Source organism: Stomoxys calcitrans, chromosome 3 (genome assembly GCF_963082655.1).
Source record: "Stomoxys calcitrans chromosome 3, idStoCalc2.1, whole genome shotgun sequence".
NCBI lineage: Eukaryota > Metazoa > Arthropoda > Insecta > Diptera > Muscidae > Stomoxys > Stomoxys calcitrans.
In genome coordinates, this window is record NC_081554.1 from 194,171,838 (window position 1) to 194,188,820 (window position 16,983).

The 16,983-nt window shown below is 40.0% G+C and overlaps 1 protein-coding gene across 8 annotated transcripts in view; it reads right to left on the reverse strand.

The window, feature by feature from the left end:
* LOC106084968 (adenylate cyclase type 3) overlaps window positions 1–16,983 on the reverse strand; it is a 33,143-nt gene that overhangs the window by 9,111 nt on the left and 7,049 nt on the right. For 7 of the 8 annotated variants that reach the window (XM_059364820.1, XM_059364822.1, XM_059364819.1 and 4 more), the window contains exons 2-12: window positions 12,911–13,366; window positions 9,008–9,206; window positions 8,792–8,951; window positions 8,510–8,660; window positions 8,319–8,436; window positions 8,057–8,168; window positions 2,884–3,011; window positions 1,627–1,785; window positions 1,372–1,510; window positions 820–1,028; window positions 585–743 (exon numbers count right to left, since the gene is read on the reverse strand). In XM_059364820.1, the coding sequence (XP_059220803.1) occupies window positions 585–743; window positions 820–1,028; window positions 1,372–1,510; window positions 1,627–1,785; window positions 2,884–3,011; window positions 8,057–8,168; window positions 8,319–8,436; window positions 8,510–8,660; window positions 8,792–8,951; window positions 9,008–9,206; window positions 12,911–13,169 (1,793 nt within the window). In that variant the 5' untranslated portion in view covers window positions 13,170–13,366. The remainder of the gene's footprint in view (window positions 1–584; window positions 744–819; window positions 1,029–1,371; window positions 1,511–1,626; window positions 1,786–2,883; window positions 3,012–8,056; window positions 8,169–8,318; window positions 8,437–8,509; window positions 8,661–8,791; window positions 8,952–9,007; window positions 9,207–12,910; window positions 13,367–16,983) is intronic. The other variant, XM_059364821.1, reaches the window with a different exon arrangement.

Here is a 16,983-nt window from a genome sequence, read left to right on the forward strand (position 1 = left end):
TTCTCACCCGCCTTCTGAGCACACTATCTCCAAAGTCAGCGTTGATAACCCTGCCACGTAAGATGCCGTCCAACGTGGCGATGACTATCGACTCTATTTCCACCTTGTTAAATATCCCTTCTATATTTAGGAAGGCCGCTATCACCTAATCCTTCAGTTGGTGATACGTCTCGACTTTTGGTTCCACTACTTCGTGGAGGGCCGTTTCCATCGTCCTGCCCTTGAATTTCGGTAGTTACTGACAATTCATGCCGACAAATTGCGGTAAAATTTCAATACAGAAAAGCACTTACCATCAAATCTCGTTAGCTTACGACCAATATTGTTAGAGAATCGAACTACAGAGCTGCATGACAATAAGCATTCATTTGTGCATTGGCATTTTGTGTTCGCTTGGGGATCAAATGTGGCATATCGCTATTGCAATGAGCTGCACTGAAATTTGTTTCTTGTTGCAACGAATGCACCAACATCAATGTTGGTAAAGCACTCTATTTGTTTCAGTGCACTCTGACTTATTGACGAGCTATACCTTACAGTTGTACGATTTTGGGTCTTTGAGGGTATTGTGATTTTCTACAAACCTGGGCAATATTAAAAATGAATAAAATATATCCACACTTTGTACTATGAGAGCGGCTATAAGAGGCAACGATGAAAATGGTTCTCTATAAGAGGCATAATCATCTTCGGATTCTTTAACTTTAAATTTGAGCAAGAAATTGGTGTCCTGGTCCAAGTGCCTGTAATAGTAAAAAAATAGTATAATATAAAAATAAATATCAGCAAAAGAAACGAAAAAAAAAAACAAATGCATACGCATAATAGTCGCGATCCCTTAGCACATTACGCAGTTGCTCTTTAAAAAGTGCGCCTTTATCGCTTACTTCCGTCTCGTCAATTTCTTTAGTGGCAACATCCTCGTCATTTGTCTCGGCTAGAAGTTCCTCATCTAGGGTATCATCGTTATCGTTGTTACCTTGATTCGATTGGGTTTCGTTGATTTTCTTTGCACTGGGCGAGGCGAACTAAAAAGAAAGGTAAAACATGAGACACTAAAATTTAGCTGGTGGGCATGGGCCGATATGGGTGGTTGGTTAGTTGGGCGGAGGGAAAGTAAGACTCTATGACGGAAATGTATGTATGAAACATGGTATGCCACTTTTTCAATTCCCCAAAGGAAATCAACTTGTTTTTGTAGTATGTCTGTCGACTTGCCATGTCACTCTGGGGGAGTGAATGAGCGAACCCACCATTTCATTGAACACTTGTGATAGCAGGATCCCAAAGATTGGGGGTATGGATAAGTGGTTAGGTTGTTGTTTGGGTATTGTTGATAGTGGTAGTGGGTGTATTGTAGTTGACACTTACAGGCTTCAGGACTTTCACTATGAAATACGTTTTGAGACCAGCTATGCGTAGGGCTTCCTCTCGTTTTTCTCCATATGCGGGTTCTACCTCAAACTCACCATTTAGATATGCCAACGTTTTGTCAGAGATGTGCACGCGACTGAAAACCAAAAGAGAGAGGGGAAAACGAACAACAAAACAGTATGTCCAGAGTTACTTGCATGCTCTGTGACATTTTCACAATGGTGGTTAATCTGTTGTAATTTCTTGACATACCCTGCCTTTCCGCTTGATTCCATTTTATTGGCTAGCTCTACGTCCTTTGAATAGACATCAAATTGCCATTGTCGCTGTCCCAGTATACCGGCCAAGACAGCGCCCGTATGTATTCCAACTCGCATATCAACAGGTGAATTGGCCTTTTGTTGCACATACCTACACAGGAAACACGATATGTCCGTCAGCCATGAATAGCAGAAGGAAGAGGAAGAAGAGAAGAACAAAGCAGCAGCATTGAACACAAGACCCCAGCTTTTTCCATTACGTTGATGATGATGACGATAATGATAATGATGAAGGAGGCCAATGGCGTGAAAGAGAATGGTTGAGGACTTTGGGTGTAGGTGGCATTGGTGTGTCTGTCTGTATTTGCTTGGAAAATGACACCAAGTCAAACCAATGGACAGCAAACACTGCCAACCTCACCTACCTACCCAGTAAAGAAAGCCAAATGTAAACCATTGTGGCATTATCGTCGCCATCATCATAATCATCACTGTCATCCTCGCCATTATTATTAGTATTGTAAACAAATTTAATCGTTTGTGTGAATGTTTATTAACATTAGGGAGGGTTCTTAATTACAAGAAAAACTACACAGAAAAATTCCTGAAAAATGTTCAATTCAAAGTTGAATGTATTGGGTTGCCCAAAAAGTAATTGCGGATTTTTAAAAGAAAGTAAATGCATTTTTCATAAAACTTAGAATGAACTTTAATCAAATATACTTTTTTTATACTTTTTTTCTAAAGCAAGCTTAAAGTAACAGCTGATAACTGACAGAAGAAAGAATGCAATTACAGAGTCACAAGCTGTGAAAAAATTTGTCAACGCCGACTATAAGAAAAATCCGCAATTACTTTTTGGGCAACCCAATATTAACAGCATCGTGCGCCCCATAATGTCACGCATAAAGTAAGAAGCAATCTTTCGAAGATTTTTTCTACTATCAATTCTCAATTTATACTAAAAAAAATTTAGATGCACCTATAAGAATGTTTAAACAAAATTATTTTTCTTAAATAAGGCAACATTTTCAAACACACTTTTAATTGTCAAAAATTTTATATTCAACTAAAAAATGATTGAGTCATTAATTTTTTATTTCAATTCATTTTTATTCACAATTAAATTTTTAGTTAAAAAAATTTTCCCTGCAAGTAAGACCATCCCTAATGTACATTCTCACACACATATCATAGACATATACTAGTAAATATACACATACATATATATATGTGCATTGGGACTTACTTTATAGCCTTAACCATTGATAGACCCATGTGTACACAAAGCACAGCATGATCTGAGCGTTCGTCTGGGGCTCCGCTAATGCAATAATAACAATCTCCCAGAATTTTTATACGTAGTTGTTGATATTTCTACTCCAATTGAGGCAGGCCAGGCCAGACCAAACCGTTCAACAAGACACAAGGTGTGCGCGAAACGGAAACGGAAGCCGTAAGCAAGAGCATGGCAGCAGAAGGCAAATGAGCAGGTGAAAGAGGACCAAAAAAAGTGTTAACTAAGTGATGGTAACTGTTTTTTTAACGGCCATTTAATTACGAGTATGTCCTCTGTCGTTTTTGTCGCTCCCTTGCTTTTTTTGTTATTCTTGTTTCTTTTTGCTATTAACACAAAATGGTAGTAAACAATAAAAAAGGAAAAAAAAGTAACAACAAAATCTCCGAAAGCAATAACTAACATAAAATGTAAGTATGTATGTATGTTTGTGTCGCTGTGTGGTATGTATAAAGAAAAAAGGATAACAAACTAAGTAGGCACTGTCAACATGGGCAATAGTGCAAATACAAATATGGATTTGTTTAATGTGAGCAAATCATGTTTGTTGTGTATCCGCTGTTCGTAGTTATTCAATACACAAATCCCTAAGAACATGCTGATGAATGTACATATATCCTTAGAAGGGGTATGTTAAAAAGGAATGCACGTTATTAGGGATTGAACTTTTGATCGAAAGTAAAATGGACCACAGAACACTGGAGGAGTGCCATTGGTAATTGGAAATAATCGTAATGTGGAGGATATGGTTTGTTAGGATGAGATATGCCAATAGAGGCCCTACCATCGCCCTACTTGAAGGTGGCCATAGGTTCATTAAGTTTGTCGTAGATGAAGTTATTGATATTAAATGTGTGGACCAGGGCGGGTCGATTATTTTTTTAATCGTATAGCAAAAATGTAAACTACATACAATTCTAAGAAGTTTCTCCGAAGAAACCATGTATCTAAAATAAAATCCTAATCCGCACCTCTTGACTTCATCATCTTTCCTAGAGAGCAAGGGTTTTGGACACTCTTTGCAAACAAACGCATTGATCCTCTTTGGGCTGATGTTATATGGCTCTTAAGGTTAACTTCCTGGTGATAGCAAATCATTTGCCAGCAGTATGTATGAACTTGCGTCTGGTAAAGTCTGATTTGCCTCTGAGTTTCTTAAGGCAGACGGCCCACATATAACTTTCCAAGGACGCTTGTTTGACGGTTCGTCGGTCAACTTGTCTATATTCCTTCGAACTCTTTTTCTTTTCTTGTTTTATTTTGTTTTAAAGTTACTGAAATTAATGATAGTATTGATAGTAATCGATATTTTTTTGAAATACTATACTTTTCACACTTGATCTATCCATCAGAGCCTTAATCTTTCTCTTTTACTTGTACCAAAATTTTTGCCTTAAAGGACATCTTTATTCATTATATAACCCTTAGCCAAAGAATCGCTGGTCGATAAATTTTACGAAGAATCTTTCTCTCAAACACTCGAAGTACTACCATGTCTGCTCTCACAAGTAACCGTGGTACGCAACTAATTAACAACAGGGGTAGTACCAGGGTCTGTGTAGTGTAATTTTGGCACGAGGTGGCTTTGTTCCTTAACTGCTTGCTTAATCCCAAGTAGCATTTGTTAGCCAATATTATTATTTCAAAACTGGTGTGATACATTTCGACGGTGGAGATGAAATAGCTAACTATCTTAGAGTTATAGTTTCCAACTTGCTTTTTTGCCTCGGTGTACAAGGCGTTCCGAAAAGATTGAAAATATTACACAATAAACTGTCGGAAAACTCGTTTGGTATAGGACTGTTCGGAGGGGCAAACGGCATCCTGCATAGTCCCATAATTGTTGTAGGGATACCAAACTCAGCCATGACATGAAATACCTTTGAAAGGGCTGTCCAAAGCAGCGAAGAGATGGTAAGTATGAACCTGTCCATCTCGAGACATTTCTAGAATTTGCTGCAGTGTGAATATCTGATCTATGGTGGATTTACCAGATCTAAAGCCACATTTATAGGGCCCAATTATCTCAGAGTAATGTGGGAAATATTACAATCTAAATATTTCCCACATTACTCTCGAGAGTATCTTGTATGCGATGGGAAAGATAGTTATTCCTCTCTAGATGGCACAAGCTGTCGTATTTCCTCTCAAATGTATGTTTCGAGCTGCTGCGTACGCCTTATCGGCGTGTTGTCTCCGGTCTTAAATAGTTCAGCTGTCAACCCATCGGCTCCTGCTGCCTTGATGTTTTTCAGTCGGATCACTGCTACTGTAAAAAAAGTGTTTGCGGTGATTTCCCTTCCTAATGCCGGCAACATTTGTGAAGTAATGTGCCATGGAAAAACTCACGTCGTTCGGACTCGGCTATAAAAGTGAGGTCCCTTATCATAAAGCTTAAAACTTGAATCGGACTGCACTGATTGATATGAGAGAATTTTGGCCCTGTTCTTTAGTTCAATGTTCATGGGGAAATTTTGCATTTTGCACTGCTACTAGGACCATCAGGCGGTATCCTCTTCGCCGCCATTATCGGATACTAGCAGCTTGGAAAATTGTTCTCTCCTTAACCAAAGCACAATATGTATCTGTATTTATTTCTAGATTACTTGTCTTTGCAGGAGGATGTGCCTATACGAATGACATCGGTTTGATAATGATTCTTTGATAAAATTTCAGGACCTCGTTCTGACCTCTGCACATCTCGATTCGCTCACACTCATGTCTTTCAATTTCCCACTCCTTTCTGCGAAAGAATTTGGCCTTTATGCGGACTGTGGCCAGTTTCTTATCTACCAGAGTAAATCTGGAGACAAGGTGTTTCACTTTCCAACTAACTATAAATCCACAGCTAACATGTCTTGAATCATGGCAACGAGTTTGCTTATATCGCATAGCTGGAAACTAATTTCACTTATCCGAACTACGCTTAACTGAACATTTCGGATAAGTGAAACCAAATTGATGTATTTTTAGCGCTTCACTTATCCGCTTTCGATTGCATATGAACTAGGCACTAGTTTTAGGTGAAAATGGCACTAGTTTGGCTGCTTCGTAGATGCGATTACAAGCAGGCGTATAAATTGAGAAACGTTGTTCGGAAAAGGAGCTACAAGTTTATTAAAACAGCAATCATTGATATGCTTTCGTAGACACTTGCAAATTTCCATTTTTATACCCTCCACCATAGGATGCGAGTATACTAATTTCGTCATTCTGTTTGCAACTCCTCGAAATATTAATCAAGACTCCATAAAGTATGTACATATATTCTTGATCGTCATGTCATTTTAAGTTGATCTAGCCATGTCTGTCCGTCCGGCTGTCTGTCGAAACCACGCTAACTTTCGAAGTAGTTAAGCTAGACGCTTTAAATTTTATACGAATACTGCTTATTAGTATAGGTCTGTTGGAATTGTGAATGGGCCATATTGGTCCATGTTTTGATATAGCTGCCGATCTTGACATCTTGAGTCACTAGAGGGCGCAATTCTTATCCGATTTGGCCGAAATTTTGCATGAGATGTTCTGTTATGATTTCCAACAACTGTGTAAAGTATGGTTTAAATCGGTCCATAACCTGATATAGCTGTCATATAAATCGATCTGGGGTCTTGACTTCTTCTTCTATAAAGCGCAATTATTATCCAAAAATGCAAATTTTGCCCTCGAACATTCCCCTAAGGAAACTTCTCACATATCAATGAGTGCAGTCCGATTAAAGTTTAAGCTCAATGATGCAGGCCTCCTTTTTATAGCCGAGTCCGAACGGCGTGCCGCAGTGCGACACCTCTTTGGAGAGAAATTTTACATGGCATAGTAGCTCACAAATGTCGCCAGCATTCGGGGAAAACCACTGCTGAAAATTTTTTCTGATAGTCTTTCTAGGATTCGAACCCAGGCGTTTAGTTTCATAGGTGGACATGCTAACCTCTGCGCTACAGTGGCCTCCAATTATTATCCGATTTGGCTGAAATTTTGCATGACGTGTTTTGTTATGACTTCCAATGAATATGCCAAGTATAATTCAAATCGGCCCCTAACCTGATATAGCTGCCATATAAACCGATCTTGAATCTTGACTTCTTGAGCCACTAGAAAGCGCAATTCTCATCCGATTTCGCTGAAATTTTGTACAACGACATCACTCATGAACTTCGACATACTTGTCAATTATCGTCTAAATCGGTCTATATCCTGATACAGCTCCTATATGAACCGATTTCCCTATTTTACTTCTTGAGGCCCCTTAGGGGGCAATTTTCATTTGAATTGGCTGAAATTCTACACAACGACTTCTACTATGGTCTCCAACATTCTGTTCAAGTATGGTCCGAATCGGACGATAACTTGATATTATAGCTCCAATATCATAGCAATTTGTTCCTTTTATCATATGTTTGCTTAAAAACAGGTACCGGGAAAAGAACTCGACAAATGCGATCCATGGTGGAGGGCATATAAGATTCGGCCCGGCCGAACTTAGCACGCTTTTTCTTGGAAAAGGTTTCGACACACCCTATTATATAGCAACACACACACCCATAACATGTCATAGATACCGGGAAAAGAACTCGACAAATGCGATCCCTGGTGAAGGGCATAAAAGATTCGGCCAGGCCGAACTTAGCACGCTTTTACTTGGAAAAGGTTTCGACACACCCTATTATATAGCAGCACACACACCCATAACATGTCTGAGATACCGGGAAGAGAACTCGACAAATGCGATCCATGGCGGAGGGCATATAAGATTCGGCCCGGCCGAACTTAGCACGCTTTTACTTGGAAAAGGTTTCGACACACCCTATTATATAGCAACACACACACCCATAACATGTCTGATGATATGATGAAAATGTAAACGTAAAGGTTAATCAAATCAAAATTAAGTAAACCAATCATTCTTCTTTCCCTGTCACATAAAATATCCGTGCCAACGAAAAAGTAGCAGAGAGAAACCGAAGGATTAATGTTTCAAGGTTATAAAATACAAACGGAAGTAGTCTGTCTATCCGTCTGGCCGTGTTAGCGTACGTACGTACGCACATAAGAACGTCTGGTTGAGTCTTTGCAATAGACGACACTCACACACACAAGCATAGCTTTTAACGTAATTACAAATTACCTCGGCCAATCTATCGAAACGGGCAAATAGCTCATTTAACATCTTCACCAAATCCTGGGCACTGTATGTCGAGGATATGGCGGTGAAGCCAACTATGTCAGCATACAAAATACTTTTCAGCAAAATAGCAAACAGAATTCAATTAATTGCAATTAGATTATGAACAGCAACATACGGCTTCCGTAATTCAGTTTTGCGGCCCAAACTGAATTACAGAACCTCCAAGTCATAGGCCATGACTGGTGATGGCAGCAATACTAACCTCACATTCTCGTGGCGACTCATATAGATTTTCTTAAATGGTTCCGAACTTGTGGATCCCAAGTCTTGTCTCATTTTTTCAGCCACATGCTTTGGCAACACCGACAGCAGCAAACGCTCTACAAAAAGGAGGAAGATCGAATATGATTATGTACCCCTATGGTCTATACACCTAGAAACGGATCTCTAAACCTTGCTCAGCCGATTCCTCCTCGATAATCATTTTAACCTCCAAACTCTTTTTGGCCTCCAAGAAAGCTCTCCTCTGTTTGGCCGCATTCATGTCGTAGTAAATTAAACCTATTATTAAAGCTGACGAAACTAAAACCATGTTTGCCATTAACTTCAAACGAACGAAGAAGGGCAAGCCGAAAACGAAACACACAAAAAATAAATAGGAAAAAATTTTAATTAGTCTCTTTGGTTGATGGCTGTTGCTGTTGTGGTCAGCTTTGGCGTGGTTAGGGGGCCTACCATCTCATTGAACATGGGATCATCACGTGAAGTTAAGTAGATTAGAGCATAGTAGCCGAAAAATGTTACAAAGCACATAAAACACCCCGTGTAATATAGAGGAACTGGTATGCTTACGGGCACCAAAAAATTAAATAAAATTGACCAGCCCAGGAGTTCCCTAAAAAAAAGCTGGGGTAAAAATTTGGTCAAAAGTTGTGGTCGCGCTATACAAACCTGGCCGATATTGTCACCTGCTGTGCGATGCAATAGACCACAGAGTGCAACACAAAGCACACCCATATTAAAATTGGAGCGCTGTCTATGAGCAGGGCAATGTGCAGTGGCTTTTTCGATTTGGCCCTCTCGTATTTGCTGGCAGCGAACATCAGCAGCCAACTACTCACCGCAATTATATCCAAGGTTATATAGCATGCTTTTAGTTAATAAAATATAAATTACAAATCACAAATATATAAGTAATAACAGATAAATTCATAAAATATACCATACTTTAATGAAAATAAATCGTGTATGCGATATGGGATCAGAGCTTATTAAAAAGTTGCCAAAATTGTTGACGGGTAAATTAAGATCATAAAAATGAACATTCCATTAAGGAACTGTGGCAAACTTCTCCCAAATCAATGAGTGCTGTCCGAGTCAATTTATAGCTCAATGATAAGCGACCTCCTTTTTATAGCTGAGTCCGAACAGCGTGCCGCAGAGAGACACCTTTCTGGGGAGGGGATAACCACCGCTGAAAAATTTTCTCATGTTCCTGCAAGGATTCGAACCCAGGCGTTCAACGTCATAGATAACCTCTGCGCCAAAATGACCTCAATTAGTCTTACATTAGGGTGACAAAAGAGTGCGGATCTAAGCCCCGTCCCATGCCCTTAAGGACCATATGCCAGCCAGTTATCGGCTTGTCCTGCGCACTAAGTAATGCAAGTATCTGAGCGGTGCCCCCTAAATGATCTGCACATAATCATTTTCTAATCTATGGCCCTAAGTTGGTTCAAGTCTGATATCATAACCACCTTAAGTGTCGGTATCTGTGAGCAGCAAACCGAACAATGGCATAAGAAATGTACCAACGTCTTGTCGTTTTTCCCACATGCCCCACATTATCAGGTTGTTTTCGATTCTATACCCCTTAGCATTGACATAGGAAATGTTCCAACGTCTCATCATCTTCCCCACACAAGCTGTCACTTTGAACAAGTGCTCCCTTAGTCGTATGTGTCCCGTAACCGAAAGCCATACTTAAATCCTTCTTACTACATTAAGTAAAAGCCCCTAAAGATTTTCACCGTCCTTCCGACCGGTTCACTGGAGTTCCGTGCTGCTCACAAAATCCCTAATTGTTCTCCATTCTATACCTCTAAAATTAGTCAGAGTCTGTTAGCTTTGAAAGCTGGGCATTGACATAGGAAATGTTCCAACGTCTCAACATCTTCCTCACGCAAGTTGTCATTTGCCGCACCTGTTTTCAACAAGTCGTATGTGTCCGTAACCGAAAGCCTTACTTAAATCCTTCTTATTACCATTCTGTAGACGCCCCCAAACGTTTTCGCCGTCTTTCCGACCGGTTCACTGGAATTTCGTACTGCTCACAAATTCCCTAATTTTTCTCCGTTCTATACGCCTAAAATAAGTCAGAGTCTGTTAGCTTTGAAAACTGGGCATTGACATAGGAAGTGTTCCAACGTCTCATCATCTTCCCCCACACAAACTGTCACTTGCCGTACCTATTTTAAACAGGTGCGCCCTTAGTCGTATATGTCGCGTAACCGAAAGCCATACTTAAATCCTTCTTACTACATTAAGTAGAAGCCCCCCCAAAGGTTTCCACCGTCCTTCTGACCTGTTCACAGGGCTACTCTATTAACCTGGACTGTGCAATTGGCTGGCTCTAACAGCTTTCTCATCCACCCTATAGCCCGGCATCCGGATGATGCAGATTACTCCATACTCAGAGAAGGGGTTATTTTCCTTTTTACACTCAAAGACAGTGCTCAACCTAACAGTTTTGGTAAGGTTGCGAATAGTTTACTTACGACTCCAGGCTCAGATCTTGTCAATTACGATATGCTCCGCTTTCTCTATCACCATCTTGTGAGGTATTTAGAGTCTAATGGCCTTCTTAGTGACCAACAGTATGGGTTCCGCAGAATTCGCTCTACGGGCTACCTCATGGCACTTCTGTCGGAACGTTGAATTAGCTCAATCCACCAGTTTGGTGAGTATAAGGTTGTGGCTCTGGATATATCCAAGGTTTTTGATAGGGTCTGGCACGGTGCACTACTATCAAAGCTTGTCGCATTTGGTGTCGGTAATGGCTTTGTTCGATTTATTTCGGGCTTTCTCAGAGATCACATTAAACGAGTCGACCACAGGTGTACTCCAGGGCTCGGAGGCCACCGTAGCGCAGAGGTAAGCATGACCGTCTATGACGCTGAACGCCTTGATTCGAATCCCCTCCTTACGCTGGCAACATTTGTGAGGTATTATGCCATGTAAAACTTCTCTCCAAAGAGATGTCGCACTGCGGCACGCCCTTCGGACTCGACTATAAAAAGGAGGCCCCTTATCATTGAGCTTAAACTTGAATCGGACTGCACTCATTGATGGATTAGAAGTTTGCCCCTGTTCCTTAGTGGAGTGTTCATGGCAAAATTTGCATTTTTCCCCTTTTTCTTATTTTCCTCAACGATCTGTGGATCAGTAATCTCTGTCATTCGTACTCATTCGACGATAGGCCGAGTCTTCGAGAGTTTGAGGACAAGAGGCGGGTTATGGATGATACACTCTGCCAGGATTTGCTGGCCATTTCGAATGAATCGAGTAGATTTTAATGCACGGAAGACTTAGTGCTGTTTGTTTTCACACAAACGATTCGCTGACCCTTTACGATCATCTTTGTCTATTAACGGTATAGATGTTGAGCAATCAGAAGCTTTTGATGTTCTGGGCATGAAAATACAAAGTGATGTCCGTTGGGCTAAACATATATTTAATAACATCTACACCGCCCGGACAACCTAGGCCTTAAAATTGCACACGACTCCGCTAACACCTCAGCTGTAAACATTCCATCGTTATATTTTGTACTATTTTTTCGGTTCTATCCCGCTGTGCGTCCTATGCTATCTACAAGACCCTTTCGTCATCTCTACATGTTTGATTCGAACACCCCTTATAAATTGTATGACATTGTCCGCATAGCATACAGGCCCAAATCGGTCTTCAGGGTACGAAAAAGGCTATCAATGCTGGTCACCCATAGGTTTGGCTGTAAAATTATTTCCTGTGCTTTCTGCACATTTTTCTTGTTCTTGTCATGGAACTCACAATTTGTCTATCTCCTACTTTACATGTGACCTTTTCGGTCTAAAGACCCCGTCCACATGGTACTGGTCTAAGAATAAGTACCGATGTCAATACACACCGTCAATGTGTAAATATTGGTAACGAACGATTCCTCTATCTTATGCACAACCTCGCGAAAGATGCTCTCCGCCGAATGCCCTTTTTGTTTTGCCAATTCGCCTGGAATCCTACTCTCTACCATGGTGTCGACTATACGCTCCAGATTTGGGTATAAACAAGGGTATTGTTGCCTTGCCTTCTGCCAGGACTGCGAAGATGATACCCGAGCCATAGGCACGCTGTAAATATAGTGGCTAGTGACCCGCCCACTTCTTTTGTAATTCCGGAAATATTTAGAGGGTTTAATAAATCCCCCTCCTGGGGCCGGAATGGCTGAGCTGACATAAACTAACGAACAGCAGTCATCATTCGATCACCAAGGAGATATTTGGAATTGTACTTGACTGTTTAACCGCAAAGGTGTGCTTAAAGATATCGCCCCAATTGCTGTGCTAGACGACATTGCGGTTTTTTCAGAAAGTATTAATAAGACTGACAATACTGTACCCGAGAACCGTTACGTGTCCAATACGGTACTTACAACCGGCTGCCATGGGATTGAGGCAATATTTAGTGGGACGATGAAGCAACCATTACTTTGAGTTGCCATGGTCCGTGACAGAAGATACCCTACTATTTTGGCAACTAACTGTATAATTAACACATACAAATATTTTGGTTATATGTTGAAAATTGTATACTTACTTCGACTCTGTATAGTCTGATCGGCTGGTATCGCAATGGTGTATATACTAAAGCATAAATATGCGGCAAGGAACCATTTTAAAGCTTCGCGTCTTTGATTGACATAAAACGTTGTAAATAACTTGTTCAAAACCGAATGGGGAAGATTCACGGTGGGTCCTTCCGAGGACTCGTTTTCGTCCTTGCGGCTCTTTTCGATGGTTGTAATGGAATGGCCATTTTCAATGTTGTTGCAATTCTGATGTTTGTTTTCTGTCATAGCGTGCGAGTATATTCGTGTGTTGTAGGCGAGTTTTCGTTATTTATTTCGTTTTCGTTTTATTTATTTTTATTTCTTATTAATCTTCTTTCATAGAATTTAAGTATTTGAGATTTTATTTTAAATCACAACCTTTTCTTTACAATGTAGCGGCATCTTTGTTGCTGTTGTTGTTGTTGTTTATCTAGGGTGCAAATCTATGTAATATGTCATTATTTAGTATATATATATTTTGGATATATCAACACATAGCACACAGCTGACAATATGCCACCCACCTCCCCCAAAAACCAACAATTACTAATCTTGGGCTCTATTTAATATTTGATGACCATTAGGCGATTACGATTACGAACAATAAAAGTTAAAACTACCGCTGTCAACGCTTGTTCACGTGTAAACAAACCCGCGCATTTTCGAGGTGTGTGTGTGAGCATGAGTTTATTTGTAATTGAGAGACAAAGCTTTATCATCTTTCCTCGCTTGGTTTTTGTCTTCTCCCCAATTGTCATTCGATAACTTGCTCTCTTACATGTCTTTGCCGTTGTAATATGTGTGTTTTTGTTGTTGCCTAAGAAGGATTACACTGAAAATCAACCAACGTATTGACTGCCAAAAAGAAAAAGAGCTTTGACTTTGGCATAAAAGCATATTTAATGTTTCTCAAGGACTTTGGACAGAAATCCCCAATAAAAGCAACACCATCAAATTGTTTCATCTTTTTCTGTTCATATTACCATAGCAGCATACACCCACACATACAAACGAACCTGTATTCTATCTAGTGAGTGAGAGTGATACCATCGAAACAAACCATGCCAAGAATATCAACAAATAGGCGGTTGTTGAAAATGGGCATGTTTTGATGATGGTTGCGGTGAGTGTGTGCGACAGTGAAAAATATCGGGCATACACATAACCAAGTCCTATACAAACATATGTATGTAAATACTCCGTTACATTTTGTCATTCACAACGTGAAACATAGAGCATTAAGCATAGACTGTTAGTATTTTCAGTCATTCTACAGTAATTGGGCAAAGTGATTTACATGCATGCGTGTAGGTATATACATACATACATATATCCCTTATCGAGAAGTATCGCTTTAAAAAGGATTTTGTGAAATGACAGTTGTAACAAAGGGATATTACAGCAGGACATGATAAATTATAGGAAATTACATGAAGTCTGTAGTTTTAGCCCCACCCTTTGTTTATGCGAAGAGATCTGTAAGAATTAGTGAGATTAATTTTCCGGAAGGCTTATTCCTAGGTTTCTATAATATTTTGCGGTATATCCCGGATATATCAGAGATGGGAGGACCGATTTTTGTGAATTTTTGTTTGTGCCTTAAGCCTAGTACTGACTTCGATTTTTCGCCCGAACAATTACCAAAACGATCAAAATCCGTACATATTGTAGGAGCCATAGAGTAAATCGTTGTGCAAATTTTTGAGAAGATCGATTGATAAATGCTATAGCAAAGGCCTTACAAGTGAAAATCGTGGTAAGCACATATATGGCAGCTATATCTAAAGGCTAGGCTTCAATGGTTACCCAAAAACAGAAGTCACATATTTACGACCTTATCCACAACACTTAATGTAGATTGGAAAACCTATTTCAAATCTACATTAAGTGTTGTGGTAACATATTTCCTTTATAGAACTGTCAAATAAACCTCAGTTAAGGCTTCATAAAGTTTTGTGAATAAGGCCGTTAAATTTTGGGGCTGCCACATCCTTAAAAAAGCTGCTGGCGTTCATGAAGACCGATGGGAACAATAAGGGACTCAAATAAAAGGTCTTTTGTAGAACAGTACGGATCGGATATTAATATTTGGGACAAAAGTTCTGGATGGCCGCAAGTATTTGTGGAAGCTTCCAAAAATTACCAGGCGGACATAAACGATCCGGACAAACTTGAATGAAAGGTCTTTGGAATTAGAGTACGATTCTGGTATTAATAAGTCTCGAGGCTGCTCTCAAAGGTGACCACCGAAACACATCCGAAAATGATTTTCTACGATGGTTATTTCCTCCTAATGATGGCATTTGGGAAAATTTAAAAAAAAAAAATTGAAAAAAAGATGTAAAAGCGTACTAAGTTCGGCCGTAACGAATCTTTTATATCCTCAAGCACGGATGGCATTTGTCAAGTTCTTTGCCCGGTGTCTTTCTATAGGCAAACAAAGGATAATGGATAAGAATTGATATGGGAGCCATATCAGGCTTGGATGTTGGAGACCATAGCAAATGCCATGGTGCAAAATTTCAACCAAATCGGATAAGAATTACTACCTAAAGGTTACCCTCTAAAGGTTCAAGAAGTAAAATCGGATGATCGATTTATATGGGAGAAATATCAGGTAATGGACCGATTGAGACCATGTTTGGCACGTTTGGCAGTTAAGATACTGCATTGAAAAAGTCACTGTGTAACATTTAAAAAAATGCGCTTTCTAGCGGCTCAGGAAGTTAAACCGGGAGATCGGTTTATATGGCAGCCATATCAGGTTATCGACCGATTTGAACCATAGACCGATTTGAAAAAACTTAACCCCCAAATGGTATCGAAGGCCGTTCGGGACAATATGACCCACAACCGCTAAAAATTTTTCTTTATTAACTCATTTTCTATTTAAGTTATTTTACAACTGTCAAATCGGAAATTGATTGCGTCTTCCATGGTCTCAACACGCCTCATCGGGTTATCGGTATTAAAGGGAGGATATATTAGAATATAGCGCCACCGTGGCGCAGAGGTTAGCGTGTCCGCCTATGACGCCGAACACCTGGGTTAGAATCTTGGCGAGATCATCATAAAATTTTCATCCTTGTAATGCTGGCGACATTTGTGGCGTACTATGCCTTGTAAAAACTTCTCTTCAAAAGAGGGGTCGCACTGCAGCACGCCGTTCGGAATCGATTATATGTAAGAAGTTTACCCCTGTTCCTTAATGGAATGTTCATGGGCAAATTTTCATTTGCATATCAGTATATAGACCGATTCGTATCATACTTAACACAGATGGTAGATGTCATACAAACAGTCTTTATGTCAAATTTCAGCCAATTCAGGTGAAAATTGGGGCTTCCAGGAGCTCTAGAAATCTATTTCGGGAATCGAGATACATGGAGGCTATATCAGTTTATAGGCCGATTCGATTGAGCACAAGTTTCATATATTTAAAGAAATTTCTCTGATTTAGACATGACTCTTCCTAAGACCTCCAACAGATGTACGAAGTATAGTCCGAATCGCTCCATAACCTTCTATATCTCCCATATAGCCCTATCTTCCGAATTGACAGATTGAAATATTGATCTGCGACCTCATAAAGTACATATATTCTGGATCGTCTCGACATTCTGAGTCGAACTAGCCACGTCCATCCGTCCGTCTGTCGAAATCACAATCAATCACGCGGTCGAACGCGTAAATCTAGCCGCTTGAAATTTTGTACAGAAACTTAATATTGATGTAGGTTGTTGGGGATTGCAAATGGGTCATATCGGTTCAGGTTTGGATATAGTTCCCATATAAACCGATCTCCCGATTTGATTTCTTGAGCCCCTGTACTTGGCCAAGTACTGTGCAAATCGGTCTATAACCGGTAATAGCTCCCATATAAACCGATTCTCACGATTTCTTTAGCCCCTGGAAGCCAAAAATTCCGTCCGATTTGGCTGAAATTTTGCATATAGTGTTCTCTTATGACTTTCAACAACTGTGTTAACTTCGGTTCAAATCCGTCGATAACCTGATATAGCCCCATATAAACCGATTTTCCGATTTGACTTCGTGAGTC